Source organism: Montipora foliosa, chromosome 14 (assembly GCF_036669935.1).
Source record: "Montipora foliosa isolate CH-2021 chromosome 14, ASM3666993v2, whole genome shotgun sequence".
Taxonomy (NCBI): Eukaryota; Metazoa; Cnidaria; class Anthozoa; order Scleractinia; family Acroporidae; genus Montipora; species Montipora foliosa.
This window is the reverse complement of record NC_090882.1, coordinates 6,126,409-6,145,995: the sequence shown is the minus strand read 5'-3', so window position 1 is coordinate 6,145,995 and position 19,587 is coordinate 6,126,409. Positions and strand designations below refer to the sequence as shown.

The window sequence follows — 19,587 nt, the reverse complement described above, 5'->3', positions numbered from 1 at the left end:
CTGTCTCTGAGATGCTGTTTTGGAATTTTTAAGCCATTTGTGTCTTCATCTCTGGGGCAGACCCATGCCAATCACTAGCTTGGCTCTGAGAGAGATGATTGCTGGCTTTGGGGATGTTACATTTTGCACTTAAGAAAAATTTAGCGGTGGAAATTGATGATTTGTCACAAGTTAAGTAATTTACTTTTGCAAAGAGAAGGATTCAAGGTCAGGGACACTTCAGTCATCCACCCCACCCCCGTGGCTGCCATTGAACGCTTGCTTTAAATTCTGGTTGATTGGTGCAATCAGAACAGAGACGAAGAAAAATTCTTTTCGTAATATATTTGATTACAAACATGAGCGATATTACACATTTCTAAGTCATCTTCACTTTATTTTCAAGTGATAAATATAATGGCTGTTTCAAGTTTAAATTAAGTGCTTGTTTAAACCGTCAGACAACGAATTAGTGTGCACGCGATTAAATGTTCTGAACAAATACTTTCATGCGAATCAAGTCTGATGAAAAGAATTTATTGGCTGACAATATAAACAACCACTTCATTTAAACAGCCATTACATTTATCACTTGAAAATTAAGTCAAGATGACTTCGAAACGTTGTGTAATATAGCTGATTTTGGTAATTGTGAAGAAGAGCTCCCTGAAAAACCTGTTGGTCGACAAGCGTAGCTATGATTTATAGCTCACTGTTTATGATTTTGGTCTCTGTTCACATTAATGGCCTGGACCGAGAAATCATCACTGCAAATTTTAAACATACTATTTTTGCATGTCTGTTTATTGAGACTGATTTCAAGTCACTTTGTTCTTTCCAGGGTGAGTGTGACTCGTCTTTCGGTGCGCGGTTTACTTATTCGATTTTCAGCGAAGAAGTCATCGTGGGAGAAATATTTGTGAGGATTTACAATGACCAACCGTTGTTTCCTCTGGAGGTAGGAATCTCCAAGTTTATAACTTTGTGCCATGCTGTAATCTGCTTCAGCTTTCTTATGTGAAACAACCTTCCAATAGTCTTGAATAACTTCGAAACGAGGCTGGTCATTGATTGCTGCTGGTTACATTTACTGGTACATTAATGAGCTAAGGAAGGGTTGGTTGTTTTCTTTGCATTTACCATCTCTAATCTCTGCTTCCCCTCCCTCTGAGCAGTTTTTTCAAGACTGCTTCAAGGTAATTCTCTTGACCACGAAGAAGGAAAAGAGAGGACGCTGATTCGAGGCTGTTGTGCATCCAGGGAGAGATTTTCTTTAGCCACGTCGGGATTTTCTCATCATCTGATTAGTTTTCCCTGACTAGCAGAAATAGTGGGAATAGGCCCCGCTCGATATATCAATATTCAGGCATGGCTACGAGGATTTATGGTCAAATTTCACAGCTCAGTTCTGTTTTCTTTCTCCCACAAGTCTCAAGGGAGATTTCTAAACAAAAAAATGTATTCAAATTAAACCCTAAAGCCTCATAGCCATCAAACGTGGCCTATTACCAATTGGTTTCTGCCTCTTGTACATGTATGCTGCTCAGCTTTCCCTAGGTCATCGTAACTTCGTGTTTGCATGGTTAAATGCATGAGAACATTGGACTAAAATTTTTCTGTAATACAAACGAAGGACGGTCGACTTGGTTACGTCACCAGTGTGCACAACAAGATGATTTACACATTCAAGCTCATTGTCATTGCGTCGTTCTGTCACCACTGACCAGAGATGAACTGACATTTTAAGGTTATCAGGAAAAGTTAGACAAATCCTTATTTTATTTCCCACAACGTTAACTCATGTTTATTGTAATGTGTAAACATTTTGTTAGTTCTTGATGCCTTGACCTTCCAGAATTTATGTTAAAGAATGCGCTCTGTATTGGAAGACTAAAGGCTGGATTTCACTAGCAACAGAATCGGAGTTGGCGTTGCAAGTGGAGTCGTAAGATTGATGGAATCCCAGTCGGAAGAATCAGAACAGTTCCATTTTCTTCCAATTCTGCTTACAACTCTGTCGCTTACGATTCAGTGGAAACAAGAATGTCGGGGTCGGAAGCAGAAATGGAAGAGCAAGCCAATCACAATATACAATCCCAGGCTCTTCGATTACTGTCTGCCGCGATAAAGTGGATTAGAAGGTTGTGGAGGCTGTAAAACTTTTTCCCGTGTTAGACAAGTCTTGCAAAATTTTAAAAATAAGAACGTGAAAAATAATACTTGACAGGAGGTGGCCAAACAAGCTGGGCTTAAAGCAGGTCTTTGATAAAAGAAACCAGTAGTATATATGGGACTGATTTCAGGAGAACCTCTCTTAAATCAGTCCCGTATGCAATAAACCAGTAAGTCTTGCAAAATATGGAGCAGAAGGAGCCCAAGAAGAAAATTCTGCTCTACGTCCACCATGTTTTTATTTCTTCTATTTTGACGCCAAAAGTTCCACTTTGCAATTGGCTGGGCCCCCTTCCCTGCATTGTGAATGGCTTGTTCTTCCGCTTGTGCTTCCGACTCCGACAATCTAATTTTCACTGGATTGTAAGCAACGGAATTATACGTGGAATCGGAAGGCAGTTTGCACTAGGTCATATGTTCTTACGACACCGACTCTGATTCCATCGATAGTGAAAACCAGCCTTAACTGGATCAATTTTAGGGAAAAATAAAGCAGGTTTTCGTCATACAGTAATAGACCTCAGATAATGATATTTTTTTTCCTATTTTAGGCACCTATTAAATTTGCTGCTGATTTAATCAATTTTCTCGGGTCAGAAGCACAGGTGAGTCTTGAAATTGTTAATCAAGTAATACATTAATTTTGGCCCCCGCATCATCCGAGCTTTTTTATGGTTTCCTTAACCGAGGAAAAAGTTTCAAGGTTAGAGAAAAGTCGGGTAATTTTATTTAATACATGTCATTTGTTCTCAGTACCTTCATTCACTCATGGCTCTCACCTCAACGGAGCTGGATTTTAAGAAAAATCAGAAGAGACTAGACACAAGTACGATGGCCCTGGAGGCACTCAGAAATGTCATCAAAAACAATCCAGGTACACCGATAGGCACTTGTCAGAACAATTTGCTGTGCTATGAATCAAAGCTGAAATGGTCCGTTGTTATAAATGGGGACCTCATTGAATCTTGTCGTTTTTTCACATTATCTATGTTAAGATCAGATTCTGTCGCCAACTATTCAAACTAAAATGGGCTGTACATGTGTCAGGGCAGTGCAGTTCATTTTGTGTTGTGTCACCAATTACTCGTCCCTACTGGCTATGCAACTTAACATGAACCCAGAAATTACTTTTAAACAACACAAATCACACTTTCGAGACAAGAAAATGTCTGTCGAGCATACAAAATTTAAGTTGCAAATAACAGAGATAAAATTCGAAAAACAGTTTGGCGGACAGACTCTTGTCGGCTGAAAAGTTTTCAAAAATCCTAATTGTAATCCATTTTAATCCTCTTCATTTTTACCCATCCATGCCTCCATTTGTATTTGCTGTTTTATCCAAACCTTCCTTCAATGTTTAAAGTAGCTATTTTTACATCTCACATGATTTGGTTGCCAATTCCCAGTCGCCCCTTCAAGCAATCAATGTACAATGTGACTCTAATGAGCTGAAATTTGAATTTAGCCAATCCCCGCCCATGAAAAAGCACTCTAAAAATTTCTTGGTATTAGGAAATGATCAAATCAAACTATTGGCACTAATTGTTCTTTCTCGGTAAAATTGCTTCTGATGGGAGGGAACTCAAAGTTAGTGAAATTGTTCATCTGGCATCCTCTCCTTATGAGGGAAAATTCAAATCAGAACCTATGTCCACGGTGAAATTAAAAGCTTAAAGTTCGAGGAAAGAAACTATTAAGATTAACAGGATAACGATAAGGGTCCTGCACCGACAAGAAATGCTGCCCTCCAGTTTTGAACAATTATTACTTTATGAGGTTTCCTTGGTATCTGGAATAAACTAGGTCAGAAGCCCGTGACTTAAACCTTACGATTCCCATGTCTGTTCCGAGTCGCTGTTTGTTAGGATGTCTGTATTTAGGACAGGTTCTTTTGCTCTTGTGTCATCAACATAGCCAAGAAGTGTCCTGAAAAGCCATGGTGGAGGTGGTTGATAAATGTAAATTCACATCACTTCCACAGGCACCGATGCGCAGTGTATTGGACATTATAAGCTTATTTTCTCATTGCTAAGGATGACCCATGCAAAAGAGCTACAAAAATTTGCTCTCGAGGTAAGTTAAGTGATTAGCTGTGTGACGCGAAAGCAAACGACATATCCTGATGACGGTGTCATCATGACAACGACAACAATGGTTTTGACAAGGATGGATAAGGAATGACGATGATGATGTGACGATGACGTCGATGATGATAACGATGACGATGGTGACAATGACGATGATGACAATGATGATAACGATGATGATGACAATGATGATGATGACATTGACAAGGACAATGATAACGACGACAACGATGATAACAAAGACATCTTCGCTGCTTTAGCTCACCTAATGATAACAAAGATGACGTTGAGTCTCCGCAATAGGGAGCTTAAGATCTACGACGACGACGACGTCGTCGAAAACGCCAGAAAACAATGATATCATTGGTTAAAAGAGCATGAATAATCGTGCTGCACGTGCGGCACGGATTTTAGCTCATATTTTTCCGGTTCTCTGCATGACGATGGCGTTAAATCACTAAATTTTAGGTTTTGACGACAACGTTAGCATGCAACAGAGAATCTTTCATTCTCTATTTTCAGTCTGAAACCGCTCGTGCCAATTTATTTTTAGGAAACTTCGCCCACATTGTACGAAGTGAACGAGGTGGAATGATCGCGAAAGACTTTTACTAGAGCAAAGTTCTATTTTGAGGTGACGTTTTCGTCGACGTCGCCGTCGTAGATCTTAAGCTCCCTAATATGAAGGCGACAACGTTTTGCCACGATGTTGATGATGATAAGGATGATGATGGTGATAAGATTTATTTTCCTGTGATGTCATTTACAAAGAAAAGGCTTGTAGGGCTCTGTTTGTAACAAATGAGACACAACGACAACAATAATAATAATAATGACGACAACAATCTCATTAACAATTATTACTTTTTTAAACCGTAAGCGTGTCATGTTGGTCAATGTTTTGTTTTGTAGGTGATCTCGAGTACTACAGCAAACAAGAACTGTGTTTCCAGCATCGCCGATGCCGACATTCTTGGATTCCTGTTCTTAACGTTACACACGCTTCCTTCAGGTAACCCCCTCTTTGTTCTCCCCTACCTCACCCTAGTTCTTCTACTTGGAAAACGGCAATCAATCAATTATTTATTAACGTCAATACATGGGATGAGGTTACCCTACAAACTCGAGCCGGATGCTCAGGTATAAAATGTAATGGATAACCTACTATTCTGATCCAACTTTTTAGCAATTTCTGTCATTGGCATTTCTTTGTTCTTAAAATCTGGAGATCCCTTCATCAAAACGACAGCTTGTTCTGGCCATAATTATGCAAGCCTTTCTTCCAGCATGACTTGGCTTAGAATGCTGCTGGGTGCCATCTTGAACTTTCAACCCTTGCGGTCAGGTGACAGGCCAATGAAAAGAGCAAACTATAGAATTGAGGGCTGCACATGGAAGCCAGATGCAGATTAGTCGGTAGTTTTTGAAGAACGAAACGTACAATAAGTCGCCCAGTATTCTGTTGTTTAGCCCAATTGGATGGCAGATTTACGATACTTTACCAGATTCTCACGATTGCCGCAAATGGTGAGTAATTTGCCTCTCAAGGTATAAAATATCAAACTTTTGAAAAGTTATTTTTCGTGCAGCCTCCATCAATCTTTTTGTTCTCAAAGAAAGTTGGAAACCTCTTCCTTCGTTCACTCACTCATTCGTGGATTCATTCATTCATTGATACGAGGCCTACTGGCAGAGTTAGATAAGTAAATTTTATTTTTATTTTTATTTCAGATCGTCTATTAACAGTTGAAACCATGCACGCTTTGTGTTCAAACACCAAACTCGTAAAAGAAACCATGAACAAAGGCAAGATAGTAGGAAGCTTTGGGACACAACTTGATATAGGAGAATCTTTGTTGTAATAATTATAATTATTGTTCTTTTATGGGTGGCTCAAACGAGTTTCAACACTTAAAAGAAACGTTCTTATTAGAAGGATTGACACTACAACACTTTATCATGTAACAGCAATGTTGTGGTACCATATCAAACACCAATTATTGCTGAAAAAGATTCGGTCATTTTTGTAGCGTATAAAAGGTTACTGTGGAAACAGGAAAGCCCTGCAAACACACCCCATATATTGGCTTTAGCTGGTCATATCTCAAAAACGAACTCGGTGACCCCCGTTTTTTTTATTTTTGAAATGTAATCATCATGCCAGAATAAAACTTTCTGCAAAGTTTTAACAAAATCTGTGGCGCAGATTCAGAGCCACCTTAAATAATTGAAAATTTAAAGTAGCTCTGAATCCGCACCACTTAATTTTTTTAAACTTTGCAGAGAGATTCATCTTGGCCTTCTGATCACTTTTGTGCAATAAAAAATTGGGGTCACCAAAGTTCGTTTTTCAGATATGGGCAACTAAAGCCAAAATATAGGGTGTTTTTTTGCAAGACTTTCCTGTTGCCATGGTAACTTTTTATATGAAAGTGCATTTCTTAAGTTACAGTAGCTATGTCTCTAAAATATATGAGTCCGATTTACCAGAGGAATGTCGCTGATGCAGACCCAATCAAAATGTCAAAGTGTCCCTGCAAGTCTAAGCATTTGGTACCTATTTCTAGCAGTGAGCTTGTGTCAGGGTTAGGGTTTATTTTTTGATGAGATAAAGCAGTTATGGGAATTTTTTCACATTGTCTGCATTCCTTGGTGCGAGTGAGGTGTAACTTGGGGGGAAGAGAAAGGGGACACTTTGTGATGCTGAAATGAGCATGCATCTAATTGTGTGCATTTCTGCACATATCTGCTTGAAGAAGGGTGTTTGTTTGAGGTTTGTTTTTCGAAAAAATTGAGCTGTCGTCTTCTTTCTAGGTGGTCTGATCTATCTTCTGGACTTGTTCTGTAATGGCACAAATCCGACAGTTCGCGAGAGATCAGCTGAGCTTTTTTCGAAGATGATGTCTGATAAACTCATTGGACCAAAAGTCAAGATCATTCTGTCCAAGTTTTTGCCCGCCATATTCATGGATGCCATGCGTGACAGTGCCGAAGCTAGCGTGCACATGTTTGAGGGTAAATCAGCTTCATTTTATGTGCTCTGTGAAGTGGACTCAGAAAAGTCTATTTTTGGTCGCCGTCCATAACTCAAAGACATCTTTGCTTAAGATCTTTATACTGCACTTTATTGATTCAATTATACTTTTTGTTTTCAGCTAATCAAGAAAACCCTGAGCTTATTTGGAACACAGAAGCTCGAGAGAAAGTCTGCTCGGTGGTAAAACAGCTGAAAGACAAGTAAAATTTCTTTCTTTTGTTATTTATTCGGTTATTTGCACAAGAGGGGCGCAATAAATGACACATTATACGTCAGCTAAAACTTCCTAATTGTGAAAATTGAAGGAAAACTAGTTTTATCTTAGTTTATTTTTCTTTCCAGCGCTTTTATCAAACTCTTAATTTTTTAGTGGCATTTTGGGGCATTTTTGCTTTTAGGATAGTTAAAGTACATCAAAATGAAAAGGAAGAGTGGGAAGGCTTGCATCGAAAAACGAAAGAACTATTTCTGCTTAACAAGACGCTCTGTCGGCGTTTACTTGGGATACTTTGGTCAGCAGTTGCAAGATTTTGTTTCTGGCTTTGTGTTATCTTACAAACATGACCAGGCGGTTTGTCTACACGGTTTTTCATACATGGAGATTCTTTGACTTCTCTCGCCATTTCAGTCTAGGAAGTCCCCAAAACAACTGTTCGCAAATCGCAAATAAATGTTTGGCATCATAAATATGGGTCTACTTTGAACAGATTGTGGCTTGGTGTATACCGGTACTTAAAGCGTATGTTTAAAACAAAAAACTATCCGCCATACACAGCATCCTCAATGTAGAAACTCAAGCCAACTGCACAAGGGCGTAGCTAGGGGGGAGGGTTCGGGGGTGCCCGTGATCCCCCCTTTGAAAGCCTTTTTTTAATCAAACAACCTACAATATTCAGGTGGCAAAAACCTGCCACCTGAGTACCCTTTGTTTGACACAGTGTGACCCCCCCCCCCCCCATCCTTTTGAAAAATCCTGGCAACGCCCCTGCTGCATCCACTAAAAGACGTAGTGCAATATGATACAATTGTAAATTACATATGAAGGGAAAAATGCCGCAATAATTTTATGTCAAGTCAATGTCAATGATCTTTTGATTTCTCTTTTTAGACATTACGAGGCACAAAAAGACAGTCCCGACATTCACTGGAAGGTAAAATTCCCTACTTAGATCCCAGTACCTTTGCCGACTCTTTGGTTTGGGGCATCTGGGAAGGAGGTTGACGAATCCCCAGAAATGTTCTAACTGTAAATTTATTATTGCGGAGCTCCGTGCGCACGCAGAGCACCACTGGTAAGAAAATATGGCAACCCATCTGTGCGAGAAAATTTGGTATTGGTCACTGAACGACCACACATTTCATCCACCCCCTCATGTATGCCAATGTGACCAGTATCGCCTGACCATATCGTACAGTAGCCTCAAGTTTGGAGCTCAACGAGGTGGCCATACTCCAGCTCGTTTACAGCGTACATCTTTGATACTGGACATCAATATTATGGTCAATTGACACCTGTCAAAGATATTGTGTACTTATTGACTGAGTGGGAGGGCCAGACAGGAAAATATTTGGCCTGAGATCAATGGTGTACAAACCAAATGCAGCAAGGTCCATGCGCCATGACCGAGGGCCAAATATTTTCCCGTCAGGCCTGAGCTAAACTTAGTCAAGAAGCATTTTATCATATGGGCTCTTTACACCGTCCATGAGCACTCAGAATATGAAGTTTGGACAAAGTATGTAACAAAATGTTGCACAGAAAATTTATCTAATATGTTGTTTGCATTTGCTTTTCTGGCTGTAAATAACTTGGATGTCTAAAAGCCACAAATCCTCTAAAGTCGCATTGCAAGGAGTAGTACGTGTTCCAGGCAGGGCTGTACGGCTTTTTCCGGCCCTGCGCCTGCTAATGCATATGGCCCTCATACAGGGATTTTCCCAATAGTTTTACAATGAAAGCGCATGTGGGGTATACGGTAAAAAGTTAAAGTCTGCTTACGAGGCCTTGGCCCAACACGCCGGAGCCTATCCCCGGTTTCTGTAGCATGAAGCGACTAGGAGTATTTCTACACCCCCCTGGATGGGATGCAAGTCCGTCGCAGGGCTACCCCCAGCATTAAAAATTCGCCGGTACCCATTCATACACCTGGGTGAAGAGAGGCACCGTGAGAGTAAAGTGTCTTGCCCAAGAACACAACACAATGTCGCTGGCCAGAGCCCGAAGCCAGACCACTCGCTCCAGAGTCGAGCACGCTAACCATGAGGCCACCGCGCCTCCTATACAGGCCATATGACAAATAGATTCAGCGCAGCCTAAAAGCGGGGTTTTCAGGTTATTTATTCTTACAATAAGTTAGCCTGGCTTGAGTCTGCAATCCAATCGAAACCCAGTACCTGATCAGTGGTAAACTTCAAAAAACGGCTTACCTCGATGAGCTTTAAGCCCATGACATAGTCATGTGATACTGGTCAGTGGATACCATGTTTTGACAGGTTTCAATTGACCTTAACATGGATGTCCAATATCAAAGATGTTTGCTGTAAATTCGCTGGAGCATAGCTGCCTCGATGAGCTCTAAACTTGAGCCCACGATATGGTCACGCGATACTGGTCACATTAGGATACGTGGAGGGGTGGACCAAAACCAAATATTCTCGCACAGGTGGGTTACCATATTTTCTTATTCATGGTACTCCTTGCACACGACTTCGAGTTCCGCTACAAGGTTTCCGCTGACCGGTATAATGTGACCATATCTTGGGCTCAAGTTTACAGCTCATCGAGTTCAGCTGTTTTTTAAAGTTAACCGCTGACCAGGTGCTGTCTTTCCATTGGATTGCAGGCTCAAGCCCGGTTAACTTATTGTAAGAATGAATAACCCAGGAGCTCCGCTCTTAGGCTTGGCTAAATCTATATATCATCTAAAAACGCTCTAAAATGCGTTCAAAAGCCATAAAACCCTAATGACGCTTGCTCTTTCGGGAGCTTAAGGCGCACATTGAGGGCTGGTTTGCAGGATTGAAGCTGTAATAGAAATGAAAAGAAGAACGCAGGAGCAAAAGTGGGAAAAGGATGCCAATCACATGGTTTGTTCACATGCAGGGTGATGGTTGGTTGGGCGTGTGCGTGCGTGCGTGCGTGCGACTCCTAGAGTATGTTTTACATTTCATCCTGAGAGTCGGAAGAGTTGCTCACGACTTTGATGTTTGATGGAACATCAATTCAATTGCAAAACTAACATTGTCATCTTCTCTTTTATCCTAGCTGCCTGATGACTTTGAAGTCATGTTTGATGAAGCTGCCGGCGAGTTAATTATTGGAGGCATATATCTCAGACTTTTTATTCAGCAGCCGGCTTGGGTAAGTTTTTAACTCCAGTCTTAATAATAATAATAATAATAATAATAATAATAATAGTAAACAATAGCTACTGACTTTTTAATGCCCTTGCCCAATTTAGCCCACAGTACAGGTCCCACGGATCTTGACCTGTGCTCTCTGTAGGTCACAGAATTAAGCCTAGGCAGGAGCCCATGAAGAGGAGTGTACAATTTCATTGTATTTGTGGAAGGGCGTTGTACTAATTTTAAGAACTCGTCTAAAAATAGCTTGACCTTTGAAAATGCTGTTTCATAGACCTAGTATTGGAGTTGTGGGTCCCTGGTGTCTCCCCCTCTGCAATGCAATTTCTCCCCTCCCCACCGTATTGCATTTGAAAATGTTAAGGTTTTAGATCGAAAACTGAAATGAGAAAGTGTATGGGGAGGGAGGGAGGGAGGGGTTGTTTAAGAGCTGAACAGTCACTCATGCCCTTTACGCCTAAGTGGCATGTAGGGAAGCAACATGTTCCCTCCACATCTGCCGGTGCCTTGCCATAAGCTTGATACCTCCCCTGGTCTTCCCCATCTCCTCGATTTCTTTCTCCACTGTCCGTTGCCATGTGATCTTGGGGCGACCCCTCTTGCGTTTCCCTTCTGGCATCCAGTGTAAAGCAGTTTTCGCAATGGAAGCATCTTGATGGGTAACATAGCCAGTCCACCTCCAGTGTCTCCTCGTCAGGATGGTAGCCATTGGTTTAGGTCCAAGAGAGCTGAAGAGCCGGGATAAATGTTTGAAAGTGAACTGCGTTAAAATTGCCCCAGTTTAGCAAGATGTCCCAAGATGGTGTGGTGAATTCAAACTATCATCGAGGCTTCACATTATAGCCTTTAGGGAGAGCCCCCAGGTTTAATGTTCCCTTTTCAGGTTTGTGATCACATGGCACAAGAACATCCACACTGGAATGCAAATTGCGCACTGGGACATCTAAAACAAAGCAAGTTAATCTAAATTTTCTTCATTTTAGGGGGTGTTTACATGATACCGGTACGAGTTTCATTCTGGTACGAGTTCATCCCGGTTCTTACTTATCGCTCTGTATTTGTTTACATGATACCGGTGAAAAATCTCATACCAGTACAAGTCATACCGGTATGAGTTCATCCCGGTAGATGTACCGGATCGAAATTCTCATAACGGTATGAAAAGTTATACCGGTATCATGTAAACGCTACATTGACTGCCATTCCGGTACGAGTCGTCAAGTCGTGGTGGACTGGGACTATTGACGCATGCGTTGTATTTCTAAATATTCGTCAAGATGGCGTCCGGTAATCGAAGGACTTGAGGTGTGTCAATATATGTGTCGTCCATGTAAACGCGGTATGAAATTGACAACTCGTACCAGAATGAAACTCGTACCGGTATCATGTAAACACCCCCTTAGAGTGCCCAGTGGGCAATTTGCGCTCCAGTATGGCGGGTTTTGTACCATGTGATCACAAGCTGCAAAAGGGCTATCATGCGTCTTTTTTTCGAAATGCTCCTCACTCTATTCTGGTTGAGGTTCCTTTTGCTCTTTATACATTAGAATTGGCTATGTCCTGTAATCTTCAGTTTTTTGGCGTTGATAGATTTGTAGCATTAAGAAAATCATCCTACAAATCACTCTTGTTGTAGTGTATCACTTATCCTGCAGTCTTGCTTTATGTCCTTTTTTCGTTCCTTTTTATCATAGGTTCTTCGGAAACCGAAGGAATTCCTCGTGGCTTTGCTGCAGACGTTTGTTGATTTGTTAACCAAATCATCCTCAAATGTAAGTTCATCACAGCAGCGACCAAGGCGTTCGTGTTTGACGTAAATGGTGATTCGTCTTGCGTTACCATAGTCATTTCGTTTTATTCCTTGTTGCTTCAATTTTCGTGCGCTTTCTCGTGTAGCTCACGTGGCCTTACTAATCCTGTTTAACCGGTTTTAGGGTGAGTCTCTGGAGACCGTTACCCAGGCCACGCTCTGTCTCTTCACAGCCCAACCTCAACTTGCAGATCAGGTGAGCATGACTATTATTTGCACATGATGTCACCGCGCTGTCTCAAATTAATCCTACAGGAGTGAGATCTATTGTTGTGCAAGTATTTTCTCCGTGTCGGTTTGAAACTGAATCAGTTCAAACGGTTTTCAATTAAAGGGAAAGAATGATAGATTCACTGTTGAACACTTGCGTTGTCTTCAAGGAGGCTCAAACCAGTTCTAACTCTTTCAATAAACTGTTCTATTTGGAAGGATTAAATCTACCCAATTGTTTCACTTAACGGCAATGTTATGATACCATATGAAACACCAATAAGTGCTTAACAAGACACACTCGTTAATGTGATGTGATAGGTTACCATGGCAACAAAAGAACCATCTAAAAATGCCCTATATTTTGTGTTTAAGCGCTTGTATCTCAAAAACGAACTCGTTGACCCCCCCCCCCCCCCCCTTTTTTATTTTTATTTTGCTGGAGAGTGATGACAGTTATAACATAAGACTCTCTGCAAAATTTAAAAAGATTCTCTGGAGCAGATTCATAGCAACCTTCACAATTGGAAAATTTTAAGGTGGCTCTAATCCGCTCCAGATATTTTTTTAAAACTTTGCAGAGAGTTTCATCTTAGCCTTGTAATCACTTTTCAGCAATAAGAAATGGGGGTCACGACACGAAATATAGGGCGTTGTAGATGGTTATTTTGTTTCCATGGTAATTTATTACGTCACATTAATATGTTCATCGTTTGAACCAATTATTGGGGTTTCATATGGTACCATAACATTGCCGTCTGGTGAAACAGTGCGTTGAGTAAATCCTTTTAATAAGACATCCCCTCCAAATTCTTGACACCGGTTGGAGCCACCTTAAAACCTTAAATTTGGTTCTTTCACGTTGTTTTGCAGAGGTACTAAATTGCATGCAGTGTGTGCGGCACAACCATTTCTCCTTAGTTTTTCTCTGGCGTTGTCGTTGCCGTAGCAGTTGCCGTTTCTTAAATTCGCCACATTTCAATGAATGGGGAGATCGAGATTTGAACTGACGCGCAAATCCAGCATTTCATGTAAAACGCATTTACTTGCGTGTTTCCTTTGGTTGCTGAGAGAATGTTGAATTAATAGAGCTTTTCTGTACCTTCAGGTTCCCGGCCTTGGACATATTCCTAACATCATAAAATCTATGAGTTCTTCAAATGATGGAGCCATTAAATCCGCTGTTCAAGTTGTTCATATTCTTTCTGCTAATGAGGTAAGGCTGTCAGATTGTTCAAATTCAGGAAATTGGTGAACTTATAGACCTCTTTCATAATAGCAGCCAACTAAAATGTTCTTTTGTTTTAATGCTGATAAGCCTTTCTAACCTCGACCAATCTCGTCCCCAGAGTTCGCTTTTCTTTTGGTCAGAACCAAGAACAGAGACTCTGGTCACTCCCTATTTATGCGCAGTCGTAGTGAAGGTCCATTTTTGTAACCGTTGACAACCATTGTTTTTAGAAATTTCTAAGCGTGCGTAGACGAGCCGGAAGTCCGTGATTAGCGGAATTCTGCGTTAAAAGTGGCCAGAGTACGTGTTCTTGGTGCTGACCAAAGGAAAAGCGGGCTCTGGGGACGAGATTGCGCTATGACAAGCAAATTTCAAAAGAATTTTAAAAGAATGTAATGGTGGACACCATTTTGAAAGTAGTCTATGAAAGGACACTTGCGATAGCATAGGATCACCCCTAGCTGATGCGGACATTATACAAGAGTGTGGAAACGTTGGGAGTGTGGAAACATTTTAAGCTTCATTCAAATAACAATGCGTATGCAAACTTTTGTAGGGCAAACAAATAGTGTTATGGTATTTTCGGAAGTGGCCTATAGATTACAAACAAGTGCTCTCGGATTTTCCATGGATGGGCGAGTCATCAGAGATGAATGCTTCAACCAGCTTAAAATTCGCAACTCATCGATTAATAAGGCAAAGACAGATACAATACAGCCACGTAATGAAATTTACGTTACTTGGTGTAGCAAAGTGACATGAAGTTCTTAGGCTTTAAGAGACACCTTGTGACGCATTGTGGCATGTATGCCTGGTACCATGAAGCCCTTATTACTCAGCTTTACTTGTCCACCTTTTTGCAGATCTGTGTTCGGAGCATGGCACAAGTTAGCGACTGTATCAGTCACGTGATCAAGGCTATGGATACCAGACCCGATGTAGTAGGGGCGGCTTGTGAAGGACTTTATAAAATATTTGAAAAGAACCATACAGAGCTCGTATCACAGGTATTGTTTTTATTTTTGAAGATCAGTCCCTTATCGATGATATAGATACTATACAAAGGCTAGTGAAAATAAGAGAAATGGACAAGATTTAGGGGATATTACACAGTGGCGAGATGCGCTCACTCGTGAGATATCAGGGAGCTTAAGCACGCCACGCTTTTGAGACGGGGGCGGCAACCGGAAGTGAGCTGTTTTCTGTTTTAACTTTTCTTCACACAACCACATTTACATTACTAAGTATCTTTTCTCCATTAGAGATAATTAGTATAAAAACCTAGGAGGCACCGTTCTGGCACGCAAAATGTTCTCTTCCGGTTGCCGTCCGCGTCTCAAAAACGCGCGTGCTTAAGCTGCCTATTGTTCTTGCCACGAGAACATAAAATGCATATCTTCGAGCTAACGTGTAATTTTCGTTTTATTGGAATAAATCTGATACAGGGTTAAGTTTGAAAAGCAGGCTTGAATACAAATACTGGGTTTCAATTCAAACAAAAAAGGCAAAAAATGGCGGGAATCGTTTCGTCGTTGCTCAATATGACCACTCGCGTTAAACACGAAAAATACGCCCCTCTGTTCCTGGATATAGTGGTCGTATTGGCTCTACGAGTGTTTTAGTTCCCGGTAAAGCAATCCCGTCCATATAATAAAGACTAATACCATACCAAGAGAAAATGGTAATATTTAACATCGAGTAAATACGTGTATAAGAAGAGAGGTTAAGCAACGTGTCTACGGCAATAGTCCACTTGCGATATATTAAAATTCAGCTTGATAGTGAAGCTAAGAGGACACAAACAAAAGAAATGAGTAAACATGTTCATTCAGTTTCCTTTGTTTGTGTCCTCTAGGCCTCGCTGCCAAGCTGAATTTTAATATACAAAAATTTGGTTTTATCAACGGAGTTGATAATGAAAATTGGCCACCATACAGAGATTCTAAAAGCTGACGTTTCGAGCGTTAGCCCGTCGAATCGCTCTGACGAAGGGCTAACGCTCGAAACGTCAGCTTTTAGAATCTCTGTACCGTGGCCAATTTACATTATCAACTCTGTTGATAAAACCAAATTTTTGTACACTACTTCCCCACCGACGCCGCACCACAGTTTCTTTAGAAACTACCCCCTTCATGAATTTTAATATATCGAAAGTGGTCTATTGGAAAAAGTCAGAGACATTTTGATTTCGTTTCATTTCATTCCTGTCAGCCACAGATATCGAACAACTCGCAATATAGTTAAGCTTGTTCTGGGAGGCAAGGCAATTGGTGATTACGTTAGCGATGCATCTCTACTGCTTTCTCGTTTTCAGGCTCTTCAATTTGAGCTGGTCCAGTATCTTCTTGGTCTGTTGAACGGAACCTTGAAAGTGGAGAACCAAGCAGCGACGAAGGCGCAGATTGTCAAAGCTCTGAAGGCCATGTTACGAGATCTGACTCATGGAATGGAGGTAAAAAGACGATTATTAGAAAGCGTAAGCAAGGACGACAACGACCGCTTCGAGAACGTCATTTGAAAATATTACTGTGCTTTTCTAATCATTTAGCGCTTATTTTACGTTGTTCGGCGCGTAAATTGTACAACGAAACTGCTCACGTTCCCCACGTGACCTTCACGTCGTGAAACAGATTGCATATTGCCGTGCGTCTGTTCAGTAATAGATCACGGATGACGTCAAAATATGTTAAGAACAAAACCTATCACGTCATGTCACTGATGTTCTTACCACACTATTTGTTTTATGTAATACAGAATCAAACGTTTTTGATGATGACGTCAGCTATGCGTCTGTCTTCTAATAGATCATAGGTGGGAACAAATGAAAATTCGTGCATTATTATATAAAGGCGGATGGAGCCACCTTAAATAGGTCTTATCACGGTTTTGACCGTCATTTTGACGGGCAGGCAAAGCGTAAATAATTTGTAGTGTTTGTATGGGTATCCGATGTCAAATAATTTTCGTTAAACGCTAGTTCTAAAAAAAATTATGAATCGCGAACTGAAGGTACAGGGTAAAGGATTATACAGACCAATTTTTAGGGACTAGCCTTCGTTAAAAGCTGCGTGGTAGCGTTTTCGATTTCCACACATTTGTCTGTAACTGTTACCGAAAATTCGCGGGGAAAAATACAGACAAATATATGGAAAATTTGAAAACGCTGCCGGGCAACTTCTGTAAAAGGTTAGTGCCAAGAATTTGGTCTGTATAATCTTTTGCCCTGTACCTTCAGTTCTCAATTCATAAATTTTTGAGAACTAGCGTTTAACGAAAGTTATTTGACATCGGATCCCCATATAAACACTACAAATTCTTTACGCTTTGCCTACCCGTCAAAATGGCGGTCAAAACCGTGATAAGGCCTATTAGTCAATTTTTTCAATAGCATATAGAGCGCAAATGTAAAATGGCAGCAATATCATTTTGTTATACTTCTGTTAATCAAACTTATTGGCCTTATTACTATGTTTAAAATTGAAAAAAAATCACGAGTTTAGTGAGGTTAATTAGCACAAAGATAAAAGGATATTATACTAGTTGGCATTTTTTTAATTAGGTGTGTTATTCTGTTCATTCTCAGATCAACAAAATTCTAGAAGCTTCTTCAGTGTGGGCCTCCTACAGAGACCAGAAACATGATCTCTTCATTTCGGACAAACCCGCTGTGGCCGGCTACCTGACGGGTACTGCAGGTGTGGCTGGATACCTTACAATGGGTTCCTCCAATCCCAGCACCGTATCCAACGTGCCTCCACCAGTGGACAGAGAAAACGCGGTTGAGAACCACAGTTAATCGAGACATGAAGTTGGATAATTGTGGAAATGGGTGTGGTTTGGATGACTCGGGTTGGTTTGCCTGTGCGAAGGTTTAGCACTATTCATTGTAGCAAATGGTATTTTTGGATGGAAGAAGTTAGAGTGCATATCACCTTAACACTCTTTTCCACTTTATTTTATGCTCCGAAATCGTCCCAAGTACATCGTTTTGTTTTCAGAACCTTCTGATGGAAATGTCACTTTTTAATTGGCTTGGAAAGATCCATAACCATAACCGAGCAATGAAGAGGAATGGGTCCGATACCGGGTTGACGTCACAAATTAATTTGCAATTTGTTTTTTAATAATTACCTCAATGCAAAGCAGTCTGTGATGTCAACTCGGTATTGAACCCATGGCCCTTCATTGCTCGGTTATTGAACAAATTTCAATCAAAAGGTTCAGAAAATAACACGATGTATTTGGGACGATTTCGGAGAATAAATACAGTGGAAAAGTGTGTTGAGGTGATAGGCACTTTAAGACTAGGGTTGCATCTTTACCTTCCTTACGATACGATACATTAGTGTACATATCTCGATTCAAGGCCTGCCAAACGATGTGCGATACGTGGACAATTTATATTAAGTATTGCTGTGCTATATGCATAGCATATTTCAGAAAGAAGCATAATTGAAAGATTTTTGTCTGAAATGTGGAGGAAGAATGTTATTGAGGTATCGCAATATCGTGTTCAAACGGTATTGATTTTCGTAGTATGGGAAGAAATATCGCAATGCAAGATACCTTGGTGAATCGTTGCAACCCTGGTTAACCTTCAAAAGTTTATAACATCTTTCACTTTTAAATTACAGAAATTCAGTTTAGAACTTGTAAACGCCAATCGGCAGACAGGGTTTCTTGACTTTGCCATTTGCTTTTCGTGTGTAATCGGCAGACAGGGCTTCTTGACTTTGCCATTTGCTTTTCGTGTGTAATGGAGTAATTTCTATTTTTCTCAAACGGGAACTTGTCCTGCCCGATTTTCACAGTAGTGTGAATCATTTCAATAGTCGGAAACGAAAATTTGACCTATTGATGCAAAATTCGCTTACTAGCGTGACTAAACAGAAACCGGAAAAATGTTTGCTTGTTTTACGGGCGTTTTATCAATGAGGATAGTATTTTCGGCAATTAATATAAATTCATTTCTTTAAACCAAGCTATGGTTACTATCGTAATAAATTCTTTTGAGTCGCTTCAAAAGAGCTTTTACTGATGCAAAGTGCATTAGCAAAAACATTTTTATTGTTGACTATTTCTTGATCATGTTAACTTGTTGCAGTAATTTTAGGAAAGAACTTCCTTTGTTACTCGGACGGTTACCTGAACAATTCGGTAATCTTCGAAATGTACATCAAGAAAAAATCAAAGACCGTCCGTTGACGATTCCACAATATTCGTTCAAGAGACAATATACGTAATTCATTGGGGTTTTTTCCCCAAATCGCCTTACTTTGGTACGTAAGTGAATAAACTTTTTTTCAGAAAAGTTAATACGAGCATTAGGAGTTAATTGATCTTATTCCGTAATTCTTACAAGAATTTCATTTGTCTCTTGTGACGAGACTGTAAAAACGTAAAAATGGTCCTTTTTATATGAAATAGGTTGACAGAGATGGGAAAAAATATATTTTGTAAAATGACAGAATAAAAATTGAAGCACTTGAAAAACTGTCGTTTCTGCTTATTGTGACCTGGGGGAGGGGCTGGAACAGAGGCAAGAGCCTTTTTATTCCGGTGGATAGGAATCCACGAATATGCATGAAAAGACAGGAATCAATGAATATGCATGAAAGGACAGGAATCAATGAATATGCCTGGAAACGAAGAATATGCACGAAATCTGGATGAATGTGCATGAAATCGACTGGAATTG

General features: G+C 40.4%; 1 protein-coding gene across 1 annotated transcript in view; it reads left to right on the top strand.

Annotated features, from left to right (window-relative positions):
• Positions 1-19,376, top strand: part of LOC137984320 (dnaJ homolog subfamily C member 13-like) — a 79,084-nt gene extending 59,708 nt beyond the window's left edge. The window contains exons 58-73 of the mRNA XM_068831474.1: positions 821-937; positions 2,703-2,756; positions 2,905-3,025; positions 4,133-4,224; positions 5,151-5,250; positions 5,970-6,044; positions 7,053-7,253; positions 7,394-7,475; positions 8,384-8,426; positions 10,541-10,636; positions 12,333-12,410; positions 12,573-12,644; positions 13,767-13,874; positions 14,753-14,896; positions 16,204-16,341; positions 17,473-19,376. Of these exons, the coding sequence (XP_068687575.1) occupies positions 821-937; positions 2,703-2,756; positions 2,905-3,025; positions 4,133-4,224; positions 5,151-5,250; positions 5,970-6,044; positions 7,053-7,253; positions 7,394-7,475; positions 8,384-8,426; positions 10,541-10,636; positions 12,333-12,410; positions 12,573-12,644; positions 13,767-13,874; positions 14,753-14,896; positions 16,204-16,341; positions 17,473-17,685 (1,734 nt within the window). The 3' untranslated portion in view covers positions 17,686-19,376. The remainder of the gene's footprint in view (positions 1-820; positions 938-2,702; positions 2,757-2,904; positions 3,026-4,132; positions 4,225-5,150; positions 5,251-5,969; positions 6,045-7,052; positions 7,254-7,393; positions 7,476-8,383; positions 8,427-10,540; positions 10,637-12,332; positions 12,411-12,572; positions 12,645-13,766; positions 13,875-14,752; positions 14,897-16,203; positions 16,342-17,472) is intronic.
• The last annotated feature ends 211 nt before the right edge of the window (positions 19,377-19,587 follow it).